The sequence below is a fragment of the Camarhynchus parvulus genome, chromosome 21, assembly GCF_901933205.1.
Source record: "Camarhynchus parvulus chromosome 21, STF_HiC, whole genome shotgun sequence".
NCBI lineage: Eukaryota > Metazoa > Chordata > Aves > Passeriformes > Thraupidae > Camarhynchus > Camarhynchus parvulus.
In genome coordinates, this window is record NC_044591.1 from 5,399,000 (window position 1) to 5,411,259 (window position 12,260).

A 12,260-nucleotide genomic window follows, 5' to 3' on the forward strand; every position below is an offset into this window, starting at 1 on the left:
GGAATGCCCCATGGCCTCTCCCTTTATTCCAATAAAGCCAGAAAGGGACTCCTCTGTCTCCTTTTTGGACATAAACCTCTGGTGTTTGTGGGTTAATTTTCGTAACACCAGGAGGGTTGGGAGAAACCTCAAACCCCTCTAGCAGCACATGGGAGATCTGTCACTACAGGACACCAAACACAACACAGACTCGCTGCTCTTTCCAAGGTAAAAAGGGACTTTTTATTTCCTGATTCCAACATTTATAGATTCCCAAAAGTGACTGTGCCACCTCTCCAATGACACTGGACTATCCAACAGCCCATCAAATTCCTCCTCCTCCACAAAAGAATGCAAAACAATAAATTATTTACATAAAGTGTGTGAGAAAGTTCGTTACAAGAATGTAAACATCAGAAGGCTTAGAAAAACTTAAAAAAATCAGGAGATCCCTCAGCCCCATCCCAGAGATGGGGAAGGGCAGCATTTCCAAACTCCTCAGTCACTCAGCCCCAGGAAGGAGCAGAAGGACAGAATCCATCCCCTGGTTGTGTTTTTTCCAGGTTTGGAAGGAGGAGGGTGATAAACACAGCCCGTGGTGGCTCCCGCCAAGCCTGCTCCCAGGGCAATGTGTTCCTTTGAGCCATAATTGATTCCTGCCATCAGGCACCAGCCTGCTCTCCCCCAGGGTCAGCTCTTTCCCACATCCAAGCCCATTATCCCACAGACCATGCCTTTTGTACAACACACTCCAGCCATTCATGTGCAAAGCAGCTGTAATCCCCAGACCTTTCAGAGTCAATATACCAGGAAATAATAAATCCCCCTTGTGCACTCTTGAATGTGCCGAGAGGTGACTTGTGGGAAATTCAGCTGGGCAGAAAAATAATAAATTCTCCTTAATTTTTAATTATTTGTGATGCTCACTGTAGAAGGACTATGTGGCTACTTGGGGGTCACCACACAAGCAGCTATAGAAAATTGCTTTTGCCTCTACCAACCCTAAAAATGCAGATCAAGTTGTCTCACATGTTTCTTAATGATCAAAGTCCACTTTCCTTCACTCGTGCACCTGGGAAAGGCAGTGTATTGAACATTCTGGATCTGAAGAAAAACTAATTAAAAAAGGTTAAATCCGTGAAGAATGTGCTTTACAGTATTAAGACCCCTTTTTGAGTGGGTTCTGATGTCTCAAGGAGGCAGGATAATGGCATGTTAATGAGATTTAATGGAATATTTCATACAACGGTTCTAATAACAACATAACCTTTTCCCCTGGAAGAGGCAGATTTCCCTCGACTCCCACTCCACTGGCTCACATGCAGAGTTCCCTGTGGGAACAGAAGGCAGTCCTGAATAACAAGTTTTTCATGGTTATTTCTTTATCTATTTCCTTCCAGCCAAACAATTTTTATATTTTCTATGTTTCATGTCACTGAAGACCCTGAGCAGAGCATGAGGGGCAGGATTAGGGCTGGAGTTGGGGTTAAGGGCAGGGGCAGGACTGGGAGAAGGGATCTTCATCTGAGACACCAAAGGAAGCAGAATCCTCAATTGAGAACTATCAGATGATAATCAGGGGTCACCTCAAACAGGTAGTTCTTTGTCTTTTCACGCCTTGACCAAAAAACCTCCAGGGAGGAAGCTGTGAGAAGATGAGGGTGATGAAGGGATGTGCCAACACTGCAGGGATTTGTGGTGCTGAAATCTGTGAACCTTCACCATTAGCTCAGATCACCCAGCAGTGACACACAGACCCAGCAGTTCACCAGGGTTCAGCATTTTGAACAGCATCCAAAGATAATCCAAAAATAATCCAAGGATTTCCCCCCCAGGTGTGTCTGCCTGGCACTCCGGCAGTGTTACTGCTGCCACCAGCTCATTCCCCATGAAACTGAGATCAGAGCTGGCTTCATCCTCACCTCCCTCCATTTCCCTGGGTATAAAAGCTTCCCCAGCACTTCTCCCAACACACAGGGAGAAGAGAATCTCTGAGAACCCCCAGCACTGCTGCTCCTCCACTCTGCTCCCTGATGTGGTGGTGTCTGCAGGGGTCTCAGGATGGGGGAAGAGATGAGAATGTTGACTCCGTGTTTCAGAAGGTTTGATTTGTTATTTTATTATATATATTATATGAAAACTATACTAAAAGAATAGAAGAAAGGATTTCATCAGAAGGTTAGCTAAGAATAGAAAAGGAATGATAAAGGCTTGTGACTGAGACAGTCTGGACTGCTGGACTGTGATTGGCCGTTAATCAGAAACAGCCACATGAGACCAATCACAGATCCACCTGTTGCATTCCACAGCAGCAGATAATCATTGTTTACATTTTGTTTCTGAGGCCTCTCAGGAGAAAAAATCCTAAGGAAAGGATTTTCCATAAAACATGTCTGTGACACCCTGAGGTGCTCCCAGGTGATGCCAGAAAAGCACACGGGCCACGTGAGCCCCATCCCTGCCTCTTACCACTGGCACAGGTCAGTTCCCAGCTCCCAAAGGGCTCTGTGGAAGAGCTCAGCACCACTCTCCCATTTCCCAAAAGAGGAAACTGAGGCAGAATACAACAAATCAGAGCGTCAGGATAGCCTGAGCTGCAGCCCAGCATTCCTGCAGCCACCCCTGCATGAACCTCTGTCCCTGCCCTTGTCACCCCTTTCCCCCCTGGATGGTGAAACGTGCCCGTTTCAGCCTTCCTGGGTGGAAAAGCCGCAGAGTTCATGGTGCCCCAACAGCAGCAGAGCCCCACAAAGGGGTTATTAGCAGCAGGCTGTGTGGGTTTGGATTTCTCTGCCTTTCCCAGACTCTTCTCCCATTGATAACATTTCTTGCTGGGACAATAGAAGTGTGCCTTGCAACTCCTCCCGACATTAGTGACGGTGCTTGAGCCTGAATGATTTAAAGGGAAGGAATCCAACTCCCAAAAGACCATCTGGCTATCAGTGCTAATACAGCAATAAAGGTCAGGGCTTCTCAGGAGTTGGGAAAAAGATGGTTTTTGACACTGAAGTGTCTTCAACCAGCTTGGTCCATGCCTACCTGAGTGCCAGCGTGGCTCCCCTGCTAGGAAAAGGATAACGCAGGAGAGCAGCTCCTGGAAAAAGACCAGCCAGAGAACACAGGCAACACCTCATTAAAGCTGGCAGAAGCTGGGGCTTGGTCTCTGAGCTGTGTCTTATTTTGTATCATAATCCTTTGAGTGCTTCAAAGTGCTCATGAGATGTCTTGTCTCCTGGCTTTCCCACAAGGCAGGGAATAAAGGGCTCCAAGGACAACATCTGCCCTTCACAAAGGGCTGAGTCCATTCAGGCTGCCACAATGAGTCCCACGTCACTGCCCATAGCAGTGTCACCTCCCTCCTTCCTGTCAACTGCCCATTACCCCCAGGGCTTCATTGCAGCATTTCCAAGCAAGAAATTCTTTGGTTTTCTTAGCTCACTGCACATTTCCCTCCCAGATGCTCAGGGGAGGAGCACACCTCTGCCTGGGGCACACATGGCAGGATGCAGCGCAGCTTTCCCCAGGCAGCTTCTGGGTTAGTTTTGGTGCTGTCTCAAGGGCTGTACCCAAGCAGATCTTTTACTCACGACACACAATCAGAACTGACCTCCAGTGCCCGCACAGCTTCGTTCTTTATCTTGCCTTTATCACAAAATAAATGGTTGCTTCCTCAGCTCCCCACACCGCACACTCCACTGTCACCGGGATATTTTTTGAAAAATCCCTTAGCCAGGATTTCTTCTCCTGGGAAGATGGGAAGCCTCAGTTTCTCCATGTTTTGCTGCTCTGGAATGTGGTCTGGAGATTGTTTATCCAAACATGCGAATTATTTTCAATTAATGACTGATCACGGTCCAGCTGTGTCGGACTCTGAGGAGTCAGTCACGAGTTTTTATTATTCATTCTTGTTAAACCTTTCTCTTTCTTAGTACAGTTTTAGTACTGGAATGGAATGGAATGGAATGGAATGGAATGGAATGGAATAGAATAGAATAGAATAGAATAGAATAGAATAGAATAGAATAGAATAGAATAGAATAGAATAGAATAGAATAGAATAGAATAATAAATCAGCCTTCTGAGAACATGGAGTCAGATTCTCATCTCTCACCTCATCCTGGGGACCCTCACAAACTCAACACACACACACACACAAACACCGAGCTCGTCCAAGCTCTGGGAAGGGCAGAGATGTCCCTGGGGCTGTTGATTTGAACTCCAGCAGGGTTTCCCTCCCTTTCCCACCTTTCCCCAAGAGCGTGCCTCCTCCACCGTGCCCGGCACATGCCAGGCTCAGGAATGCCACTCATGCCAGCCCTAGCAGCTGGAGGGTCGGTGCTTTCCCAGCCCCACACTCCACCAGCAGCGTGGGCAGAAGGTTATTCTCCCCGGGGCATTGGCAATCAATGTACCATGCACTAATGGATGCTTCCCCTATTGTCCCTCTGCGGGGCTGGATTGGCTGCGGGGCTGTGGGAAACACCGGCCATCCCCACACTCACGTATCTGCCCCGGCTCCCTGGGTATAAATAGAGGGATTTGGGAGCTGCCAGAGCATCTCATCACACTCGGCACAGCAGCTGCCTGGGGTCTGTGCCCAGGGCTGAGCGCTAGGAATGGCTCCCAGCAATGCTCTCATGATCCACATGGAGGAGAAGCTGCTGCCAAAGGAAAAGAATAAAGTAAGTAGAGCCCTGGAGGGGATTGGAAGGGTTGGCCTGCTCCTAGAAAATAAATATAACATGGGAAAAGAGGTCTGAGGGAGAGCAAATATGTTAAAGAGAGATAAAGGGGATTGTATAGATTTTAAAAAATTGAGTGGGGAACGGGTAGGCAGCATCACACAGCTCTCCTGCCAAAAAGAAGCATCTTTGAAGATGGGTGTATCAGGGCATCAGAGGGGAAACTGGGTCAGGTCTCACCAAATCCCTGAGGATCTGCTCCCTCTCCCACAGCTGAGGAAGCCGGTGGTGGAGAAAATGCGCCGGGACCGCATTAACAGCAGCATCGAGCAGCTGAAGCTGCTCCTGGAGAAGGAGTTCCAGAGGCACCAGCCCAACTCCAAGCTGGAGAAAGCCGACATCCTGGAAGTGGCTGTCAGCTACCTGAAGCAGCAGAGCCAGCTGCAGGACCAAAAAGGTGAGCGCAGAGCAGGTATTGCACATCTGGATCTGCCTCCAGGGCAGATCCTGCCTCCTCCCACACACCCCAAGGCAGGCAGGGGCTGGAGCACCCCAGGCACGTGAAAGCCACTGCACAAATTGTTGATTTGAACTCGAGCAGGGCTGCCCTCACTTTCCCACCTTCCCCCAAAAGTGTGGCCACACCACAGCTGTGCCCAGCACATGCCAGGCTCAGGAATGCCGCTGATCCCAGAGTCGGTGATGTCCCAGCCCCACACTCCACCAGCAGTGTTGGTGTTGGGTCCCTGCCCCATGTTTTGATCATGATTTTAACCCGCTGCATTTGCTTTTTCTTTCTCTCTCAGGTTTCATCCACAAGAGCCCAGAGCAGGACTTTAACAGCGGGTACCTGCGGTGCCTCAAGGAGGCCATGCACTTTCTGTCCTACTACGAGCCCAAGAAGGACACCCAGGTGCAGCTGATCAAGCACTTCTGCAAGGCTCAGCTGGCTGCAGATGCCTCCTACCCTGCGGCGCTGCGTGCCTCCCCCCTGGCTCCCTGCGTGCTCCCCAGAAAACAGCCTGCCCAGAAGAGCCTGGCTGCTGCTCCCACCATCTGGAGACCCTGGTAGAGCTGCTGAACTTTATCCCCACGTTTTTGCTCCAAAAAAAAAAAAAACTAGAGGGACCTGTGGTTTATTAGTTCCTCTTTGAAGTAGGAAACGTTGCTTTCCAAAGGTGGGAGGAGGGGGTGGTTTTTGGTTTTTTTCTGTCAGCAGAAATGAGGGTCGCTGGGTGGTTTCCCTTCATAGTGAAGGATTCTGGGTGTATCTTGCAGCAAATTTGTTGCTTTTATTGGTGGCTCCTGGCCAAAGACAGGACCAAGTTCTGTGGTGATTTAGAGAGCAGATGACCTTTGGTTTCCACCACTGAGGCTGTGGCTGTCAGTGGAAATCTTTCTGCTGACTGCCTGGGTCACAGGTTCAAGTGCTCCATTGTCTCTAGATAATGTATTGACCTTCCTCCAAGAAGGAGCCCTTTGGAGAATGTATTTCGTGTCATAAAGAGAGGATTGAGCCTTTCCCTTTTGAGTGAAAGATGTCATTAAGAAATGCTGATTCTTCTGAAGCTCCTCTGCTATTTTTAGTATCCTTCTTACAGAAAGTTGTGATGACCACAGAGAGCTCTGGGGACAGTTCTCTTCGTGCCACTTTGTGCTGCTCTCATTTGAGGGATAATTGGTGCCTTTTGTAAAGGAAATACCTCTGCTATACCTTAAGGAAAAGGGGGAGGAAGGGAGGCAAGAAGTACTTTATAATCATTCACTGAGCACGCCAAGGAGCTTAAAAAGCTTTTATAAAGTCGTGATGTATTCATCCTGTGTGATGTTCAACCTGCATGTCCTCGCTGTACAGTACAATAAAAGCGGTTTTAGTCATTAATGCTTTGCTTTGGGATGATTAAAAGGGCTGGTACTGCTGGAGTGGGTGCCTGCAGCCTCTCCTGAGGTGGGGAAGCCATCAGGAGGTGTCAGTTCTGAGCCCTTCACTCCAACACATGAATTACATCTGGGAAATCCCTTTGGCAGAGCTGGATGTCAGATCCTGTAAGGAAGCAACCTCTGGAAAAATTATCAAAAATCAAAATGGAAGTGAAATTGCAATGAGGTGCTGAGAAGTGGCAACCTTTCAGATTTAACAGTGACCTATTCAGCCTCCAACAAATCACTCATTCCACAGCCACTTCATTTCCCCCACTAATTTTTCCACCAAGCTGAGATCAGCCTTGTGCTTTCTGCCTGTGCAAATTTCCCAATAACTTCCAAAGGGTTTGGCACCTGCCTCAGCTTGGGGATCTTTAAAGCTGCCTGCAATGGGGTGAACTAATTTTTGCTGTCTTAATTTTATGCCACAAATTCTGTTAGGCTCCCTTTACTGAAGTGAAATTAGCCCACAATGGCTTAAAAGTGTAATGAGGAGAGAGTGAGGAAGCATTTCCTCTCCTAAATGATTTCCTTTTCTTTTACCTTCTCTTCAAAATAAATCTGCACAAATAATCATTTCACAAAGCCATTCTCTAACCGCAGTAATTCACTGGTTTGGGTTATTCCCTGTCAGGAATACTCTCCTGACAGGGGACACTCTCCTTCTTCCAGAGAACAGCACAAAACACGTTTGGTCAAAAATCCACTGTTAACCACACAGAAATGCCCCAAAAACCAAACAGGGCTGTGCTGTTCTGCCACATTTTTGGGCCATGGATTATTTTGGTTTTGTTAGGAAAATTAATCCACAAACACCAGAGGTTTATGCCCAAAAAGGAGACAGAGGAGCCTCTCCCTTTATTCACATAAAGCCAAAAAGGCTTTATTTCCTCTGTCTCTTTTTGGACATAAACCTGTGGTGTTTGTGGATTAATTTTCCAACCAGTTTCATTTCTGCAAAGGCTGGTTGAGTGCTCTTCAAGGTGGGGGTTTGGTACAGGTCTCTACCAGTGCTCCAGATTTATTCTTCCTAATGAACTGCTAAATAATTCACAAGAGATTATTTTTGGTTTCATGGTTGCTTAGCGAGCTTGGAGAAGTCACTCGAACCTCTGGGTGCTCAACTTGTCCTTGCCAATTAGCACGGGCTTCTGCATCCCAGCAAAACTCCAGCTGTTGTCCATGCCTGGGGGGTTTTAAATCTAATTAGGGCGGTTTGGGGGAGTTCAGGCTCAGCTGGAGTGCCCCAAAGGCCAGCCCAGCCTGATGTGCGCTGCTGGAACCACAGGGCAGGCTGCTGCTCTTCTGGGCATGGGATTCCACCCAAGGAAAGCACATTTGAGGGTCACAGCTGGCAGCCGCTCTGCAGGTTGGGTAAAAAATGAGTGTAAGGCAGAGAAAGAGTGAATTTCTCCTACCTGGACACTGGGAAGGGACCAAACCTTACAGAAAAAAGCTGGTTTTTTTCCTTCTGCTTTCCATTGTCAGGAAAATTAACCCACAAACATCAGAGGTTTATGTCCAAAAAGGAAAGAGAGGAGTCCCTTTTTACTTTATACCAATAAAGGGAGAGGCCATGGGGCATTCCCCTGGGATCTCTCCAGTTTTTGGAGGACCTAGCCTCCTTTTTATCCCAATTTCCCAGCCACATTTCCCTTCTCTCTTTCCCCATTGGCTGAGGTACTTGAGAGGCACAGACTTCCCGATACACCTGATACCAGAGATTTCCCTCTAATGTACAAACCACCCTTTTCATTTTTAATTCTTATGAAATTTAGAGGTTTTCTCCATTTCTGAGGCACTTGAGAGGTTCAGACTTCCTGATACCAAAGATTTCCATCTAATGTCCAACCCTCCCTTTTCATTTTTAATTCTTATGGAATTTAGGGATGTTTCTTCCCCACTGTTTCTTTCATCTTTCAATGTCTAATTTCATTGATCAGCAAACCTAAAGTTTATTTGTAGAAGCAAATCTCTTTTTCCATTCATCAATCAGTGGAATCCTTCCTGTTGTTTCTTTTCTCTCCCAGCGCTGGTTTTATCAACCAGCAGCCCCACAGCTGGTTTGGAAAGACAAATCCACCATTCCTGTCACCATCAAGCCCAGCCTTGCCCCTCTGGGCTTTAATTTACCAATTACCCCAGAGCTAAAAGCCAGACCTCCAACCTGCCCAGCCCCTGCACACCAAAGGTTATGTTTACAATTTATTAATTATTATCACTTCTCATAATTGAACTCAAAGCTTCTTAGGGCTCCTCCTGCCCCTGGGGTGACTCTCCCCTGCTCCCAACACATTCCCACCCTTAGGGAAAATGTTGTTTATTATGCTGATCCCACAGCTCAGGAATACTCTCCTGACAAAGCCCCTATTAACCTCAGAGTGTGGGCCTGAGTTTCTCGGAGTTTCCCACACTTTCTTCCCTATTTAGGGCATTCAGAGGCCCACAAAGGAAGCGTGCCTCACAACAGCCCACATTAGTGACGCTTTTTTGGCTCCTCATTGTGAGCAGCAGCAATTCCTGTCCCGATGGACCATCTGGAGAGCTATTTTTCCCAAGGAGAACATTGATCGATCAGCATTATGCCAAGGCCCTTTTAAAACTTGGGAACGTTATGCTCTTTGACACTAAATAGGTGTCTCAAGAGGGGTTGTCAGAAAGATTTTAAACCATTTGAGGGAAGGAAAAAAAACATTTAAAAATCGTAATTATTTCTTTAAAAACGCCATCAGTGGCACCTGGGAGACAGGCTGGCATGGATGTAGGAAATGGTCTAAAATAAAAATGTTCTGAAATTGGTGTGAGCCGTGGAGTTGTGTGCTGGAAGCACAGCCACATAGGTACAGGGCACTGCTTTTAAATCTGTGTGACACAGACAAGGAAATTCTGGGCTTGACAAGGAAATTCTGGGTTTCCACACTCTTTGCTGGTAGCCCACCCTCCTCCAGACCTGTTGCTCCATTGCAGCACACTGAGCTCCACTCGTTAAGGAAATTAACCCACAAACACCAGAGGTTTATGTCCAAAAAGGAGACAGAGGAGTCCCTTTCTGGCTTTATTCCAATAAAGGGAGAGGCCATGGGGCATTCCCCTGGGATCTCTCCAGTTTTTGGAGGATGCAGCCTCCTTTTTATCCCAATTTCCCAGCCACATTTCCCTTCTCTCTTTCCCCATTTCTGAGGTACTTGAGCGGTTCAGATTCCCTGATCCCAAAGATTTCCCTCCAATGCACAACCCTCCCTTTTCATTTTTAATTCCTATGGAATTTAGGGGGTTTTCTTCCCTATTGTTTCTTTCATCTCTCAATGTCTAATTTCATTGATCAGCTCATCCCACTGATTGATGAATGGAAAAAGATATTTGCTTTTACAAATAAACTTTAGGTTTGCTGATAAACAAAATTAGACATTGAAAGATTAAAGAAACCATGGGGGAAAAAACCCCAAAATTCTGTAAGAATTAAAAAATTAAAAGGGAGGGGTTATACATTAGAGGGAAATCTTTGGGATCAGGTGTTTTGGGAAGTTTGTACCTCTCAAGTATCTCAGAAATGGGGAAAGAGAGAAGGGAAATGTGGCTGGGAGATTGGGATAAAAAGGAGTTTGCATCCTCCAAAAATTGGAGAGATCCCAGGGGAATGCCCCATGGCCTCTCCCTTTATTGGAATAAAGCCAGAAAGAGACTCCTCTGTCTCCTTTTTGGACATAAACCTCTGGTGTTTGTGCATTAATTTTCCTAACACTGGGGTTGCTCCTCAGCTCACAGCAATCCCACAGGTTCCTATCTGGAACCAACCAAAGATGCACCTGTTGGTAAACCATCTCCAGACCACATTCCAAAGCAATCAGATAATTATTATTTTCATTCTTTTCTGAGGCTTCTCAGCTTCCCAGAAGAAGAAATCCTGGCGAAGGCATTTTTCAGAAAATATTCTGGAATTTTCAGCAAATACCACGGAAAATACAGGGAAAACACAGGAATTTGTGGGGTTTGGGGAGCAGAGGGCTGTTGTGTGCCTGGCTCAGCATTCCCCTCAGATGGAGGGAGCTGCCAGGATTTCCCATTTTGCTGTTCAACAATAGAAGTGTGCCTGGGAGGGTCCCGGGGAGAGCCCCCGCCCGCGGCACCATCTGCCCGGCCCTTGCAGGAAGGGATCAGCCTTTAATCACCCCGAGCTGGTTGAGCCCTTCGGAGCATTGTGCTGGGGACAGCGTGGCATCCTTTAAACCCGCTCATTTCGTATTTCCAGGGCTGAAAATTGGGTCAGAGCTTCCCTGCCCTCTCCCCGTGGCTGCCGCCAGCATCCTCCTTCCTTCCCACCCACTGCTGTCCCTTCATCCCAGGAGGGATCCAGAAAATCCCGCGCTTCGCTTCCCTCTGCAGGAGCAGCACAAGCACATGCATGGATTCAACTTTTCGCTTTTAATTTTTGAAATGAATGGCAGATTTTTCATTCCAAACCAGCTGTGGGGCTGCTGGTTGATAAAACCAGTGCCGGGAGAGAAAAGAAACAACAGGAAGGATTCCACTGATTGATGAATGGAAAGAGATATTTGCTTTTACAAATAAACTTTAGGTTTGCTGATCGATGAAATTAGACATTGAAAGATGAAAGAAACAGTGGGGAAGAAAAACCCCTAAAATCTGCAAGAATTAAAAATGAAAAGGGAGGGTTATACATTAGAGGGAAATCTTTGGTATCAGGTGTATCAGGAAGTCAGAACCTCTCAAGTACTTCAGCCAATGGGGAAAACCCCTAAATTCCATAAGAATTACAAATGAAAAGGGGGGGTTATACATTAGAGGGAAATCTTCGGTATCAGGTGTTTTGGGCAGTCTGAACCTCTCAAGTACCTCAGCCAATGGGGAAAGAGAGAAGGGAAATGTGGCTGGGAAATTGGGATAAAAAGGAGTCTGCATCCTCCAAAAATTGGAGAGATCCCAGGGGAATGCCCCATGGCCTCTCCTTTTATTCAAATAAAGTCAAAGGACTCCTCGGTCTCCTTTTTGGACATAAACCTCTGGTGTTTGTGGGTTAATTTCCTTAACATTTTTAACTTTTAGCTTTTTTTGGATTTAACTTTTTTTTTGACTCAGAGATGAGGTACCTGAGAGGTCTTTTAAAAATTATTATTCCATTTTTAGTCTTATGAGAAGGGTGAGATACTACAGATGTTATAGTTTATCTTATTATAATATAGTTTATAAAATTATAATAATGTAATTTTTTAAATTATAATTTGTTATTATAATATTAGAAGTTAGTTATTTTTTAATTACAATACACTATAAGTGTTTCTTAGCCTATCAGCTTTAACCACAGCATACTATAAATATCTTAAAACTAATCATCTAAAATTACCCCTCAGAAGTCCTACAACACATCTTTCATAATTCTATTTCTCTAAAATATTTTATTTACAAAACCATCCTTTAAAACTTACTTCAATGTCTCTCTCAACAACGTCTATCCTATTCTATGATATTCATAAGTCAATATTTCTTATCTCAAAATTTACATACAAATACACACTATATAAACCTTCTATCAAATTTTAAGGATTTTCTAAAAATCCATTTCCCACACCTGCAGCCAGGGATTGCCCCAGCTCCAAGGAATACTGCAGATTACAAGCTGGCAAAATAATTCAGTGAGCTGATTTTGAATGGGACTCA

General features: G+C 45.9%; 1 protein-coding gene across 1 annotated transcript; it reads left to right on the top strand.

Annotated features, from left to right (window-relative positions):
- The first annotated feature begins 4,544 nt into the window (after positions 1 to 4,544).
- LOC115912307 (transcription factor HES-5-like) lies at positions 4,545 to 6,543 on the top strand. Its single transcript, XM_030963799.1, has 3 exons — positions 4,545 to 4,661; positions 4,935 to 5,118; positions 5,468 to 6,543. The coding sequence occupies exons 1-3, from the start codon at positions 4,596 to 4,598 to the stop codon at positions 5,731 to 5,733; spliced, it is 516 nt and encodes a 171-aa protein (XP_030819659.1). The 5' UTR covers positions 4,545 to 4,595; the 3' UTR covers positions 5,734 to 6,543.
- Positions 6,544 to 12,260: the final 5,717 nt, after the last annotated feature.